Raw genomic sequence first — 3805 nt, forward strand, 5'->3', positions numbered from 1 at the left:
TTTAAAAATTCCAGATATTAGCTTGGCAACGAAGACAAGAGCTGTCATTGAGAGTATTTTTAATATTTAATGATTTATTAAATATTTTAAATTACGAGTCGTATATGATACACCGTACAGGAAATACGCTAGCGGTAGCACTAGTAGTATCACTCGTATGCTTTTTAATTAAAGATTGATTTTACAAAGTTAAAAGTCTTTAGTTATATACATATATAAACACAAACACATATTCTTCTAGAATTTCAAGCGTCCACTTAAGTTACAGACATAGGTTTATTTTACAAAAACGACAGTAGCAGTCAGAAAATATTTTACGTCAAGCATTTTTTACTCACCATATCCCATTTCAGCCATTCTCTGATTTTTTCATCAAGTTCTACATTTCCTGTGTTAATATTTCCTGTATCTACCATTTTCCTTACTTGTTTAAAAACGCTAAAATTCTTTTCGTAACAGTTCCTCTAACGTTGCAGTAACAGTTATATAAATATATAACTGAATTTGAAGTTATACTGTAGTTCTTATAACAATACGTCTTCACCCACAATTCGTCAGCGGAATTCTGCGGAAAACCTGCAGTTGCGGTGTATACACTAGCGCCACCGTGTTAAAGTGCATGAAATAATGGGCTTGTTCGCTTATTAGGATGCTGTTCCAACTAATATGTCAATAATGAATAAGATCATGGTGTTAGGGAAAAACATAGGTTCAAAAAATCAATTAAGACAAAAATCCAAAACCTTATAACTTGAAAGGTTTCAAAATGTGGACTTTTGTTCATCAGGGGGCTTTTGATATTAATAGAGGTTTGGTCAGGACCTTAAATATTTTTTTATTCATAGGATGGTCAATGATAACCCATTGATGTTGCGCTAGAGGGCGCAAGTGATAATTTCACTTTGTCCCTTTGTTTTGTCCAAAATTTACCATCTGCTCCCCTATCCGATAAACTTTTTCAAGTTTTATACACTTTTGGTTAAAAGGAGGATTGTGTGTGTGAGTTCATTGCTTTTTATCTTTTGTTTTAAGTGGTAGTTTTTGTTGTTTTTTTTTCTGTGTAGTACAGTATTTTTAGTTATGTTTGTTAACACTTGTAAGTTGTATTATATTAAGAGTAACTCAATAAGAAAGTGGCTACCACTTATGTAGATTGTTGCTGGTTCAGTGGTTACTGTATCATCTTACTAATGCTATACGAGTTTTTAGTTTTGCTGGTAAAACGCGTAAAATAAATCGAGACCAGTTGTTCTTCATGATTATAGTTTAATGTAATACCTTATATAGAACGGGAAAAGAAAACCTGAAGTTGTATACCGATTGTAGAACGGTAAAGTATATTTATTTTCATAATATACACTTTCGACTGTATTGTTATTCGAGGTTATTCACACCAATGAATGTTAGCTAATAATAATATATGAACTTTCACTTGTAGGTAGAAAAGAAAGACTGTCATAGTGTCTAGACCACAGCAATGGCAGAACCTGTCAGTTTTACATCCTCAAACTGTAGAAACAATGTAAATGAACGACCCAGTTCGTGCGACAGTAACAGAAACATTGAGGGTACTTCATATGCTAATCCAAGCCCTATAAATTTAGTAACAAACAGTTTGCAGGACATTTCAAGAAAATATGATGGGTTGAATTTTATAGCCACTGGAGCATATGGAACAGTATACAAAGCCCGGGATTTGTTGAATGATGGTCAAACAGTAGCACTGAAAAAAGTCAGGATACCTTTGAGTGAAGAAGGTGTCCCTATGAATACAATTCGTGAAATAGGTCTTTTGAAACAGTTGGAAAGCTTTGAGCATCCAAACATAGTTAGACTACTTGACATTTGTCATGGTTGTTATCACAGACCACAAGGACAACTTGACATCTTTCTTGTGTTTGAGCATGTAGAACAAGACTTGGCCAATTACTTAGAGCAGTGTCCATCTCCTGGACTTGGTCCAGACATCATTAGAGAAATTATGCACCAGCTTTTAAGTGGTGTGGACTTTCTTCATTCCAACCGTATTATTCATCGTGACTTGAAGCCACAAAATATTTTGATAACACGCAACAGACAAGTAAAGTTGGCTGACTTTGGCCTCTCAAGGGTGTATGGACATCAGATTCTTCTGACCCCCGTTGTTGTAACTCTCTGGTATCGAGCCCCCGAGGTACTCCTTCAAGCTAGTTATGCGATGTCAGTAGACCTTTGGAGCTGTGGATGCATTTTTGCAGAACTATTTACCAGGAAACCTCTGTTCCCGGGAAAATCAGACCCTGACCAATTGGGTAAAATCATTGATATTATTGGCACCCCAGATGAGACTGAATGGCCATCTGATGTTTCATTGTCATGGACTTCCTTTCGACATTCCAGAGGTGTTCCATTTGAAAACCTTATCCATGATATTTCGCCAGAAGGAAAAGATTTGCTGCACAAACTTCTAACCTTCAGTCCTACTCAAAGAATTAGTGCTACTAATGCTTTGGCACACCCTTATTTTAAAGAATGTGAATTGTGTCCGTTGAATCGTTAAAGTTGATCGTATATAACTATACAGTGCTAAAACTTTGCCATTTTTATATAGAGTAGTCACGATGTTTGTTATTTTAACCTTTTATATGATGTTAACTTGTATTAGAAAGGCTTATTGAGCAAACACGAGAATGATGGTTGTTTGCTTAGTTCCTGTCCAAGTGGTATTAGGGGGATTTGTAAGAAATTTTAGTAATAATTTTATCCTGAATTTGTAGTTGATATATAAGGTGTTAACAGTGGTTAATCACTTATGTAGCCAGTTAATGATAGTTTTTACCTGAGGAAAAAATTAATTTAAAGCTAGGCACGGGAGAGTGGATTTGTTACCAGGCTTATATAAGGTTGCTACATACTTGCATAGTATATAAACTATCACTACAACCTGTAGTATATAAACTATCACTACTACCGATTGTCTTATGAAATGAGTGGGGGTTGGTACTTTATAGGGGTTTAAGAGTGGAATCAATGATTTGTAAGAAGTAAATGGTCAGTTTAAATATTACTTTAGGCTAAGATGAGTATTCAAGAACAGCCTTAAAGGATCACATGGCCTATTTTTGTCTATATGTTGTGTTTATTTGTTAATTTGCTGAAATGGATACAAAAAAGCTACATTTATTGTACACTGGTGACTTTGTTGTAGTGATAAAAATTGTATATAAAAAATAGAGATAAAAAGAAGGATAGGAATGTCAAAGACAGCATTCTTCAATATTAACTTATTACTCAGGAGATATGTCAAACTAATAAAATGTCAGTCCTGCTCTACTGGGTGTAAATGTGGAACCTTCTATGCTGAAACAAAATGTCGTGGGTGGAAGCATTTTAAATGAGGTTTTACAGACAAATCACGAAAAGAAAAACCACAGAAGTGTTGGATTGCCAAGACACTTATTCTAGTTGAAATTCACCCTGTTAGAAAAATAAAACAATCTTAAATAGAGCCTAGCCTGTGTTTTCTACTAAACTTATGTTCTCTTGTCGTATTGACTTCATAATATAGCATAAAGAAATCGGGGGCCTTTTTCCTACGAATCCCCTGAATAATTTATTTAACTTCAATAAGATCACCTCTTACTCTTTTTTTTCTTAAGAGAAAACAACAAAGTTAAGACACCAAGATAACCCTTCCATCCATGTAACCATTCGAGTAACTCTCCTCCTATAGGATAACCCTTCCATCCATGTGATCATTCTAGTAACTCTCCTCCTACAGGATAACCCTTCCATCCATGTAACCATTCTAGTAACTCTCCTCCTA

The 3805-nt window shown here is 34.9% G+C and overlaps 1 protein-coding gene across 2 annotated transcripts; it reads left to right on the forward strand.

The window, feature by feature from the left end:
• The first annotated feature begins 319 nt into the window (after positions 1-319).
• LOC106475697 (cyclin-dependent kinase 6-like) lies at positions 320-2571 on the forward strand. Of its 2 annotated transcripts, none has more exons than XM_013936374.2 (2): positions 320-999; positions 1439-2571. In XM_013936374.2, exon 2 carries the CDS (start codon positions 1478-1480, stop codon positions 2537-2539), a length of 1062 nt encoding a protein of 353 aa, XP_013791828.2. In that variant the 5' UTR covers positions 320-999; positions 1439-1477; the 3' UTR covers positions 2540-2571. The 2 variants fall into 2 exon arrangements, with proteins under 2 accessions (XP_013791828.2, XP_022235458.1); XM_022379750.1 differs by lacking the exon at positions 320-999 and adding an exon at positions 1236-1330.
• Positions 2572-3805: the final 1234 nt, after the last annotated feature.

The sequence above is a fragment of the Limulus polyphemus genome, unplaced genomic scaffold, assembly GCF_000517525.1.
Source record: "Limulus polyphemus unplaced genomic scaffold, Limulus_polyphemus-2.1.2 Scaffold9015, whole genome shotgun sequence".
In the NCBI taxonomy this organism is placed as follows: Eukaryota; Metazoa; Arthropoda; class Merostomata; order Xiphosura; family Limulidae; genus Limulus; species Limulus polyphemus.

What these genes read in the sequence shown, in the direction of transcription:
- LOC106475697 (XM_013936374.2), top strand. Translation starts at nt 1,478, where the DNA reads ATGGCAGAACCTGTCAGTTTTACATCCTCAAACTGTAGAAACAATGTA.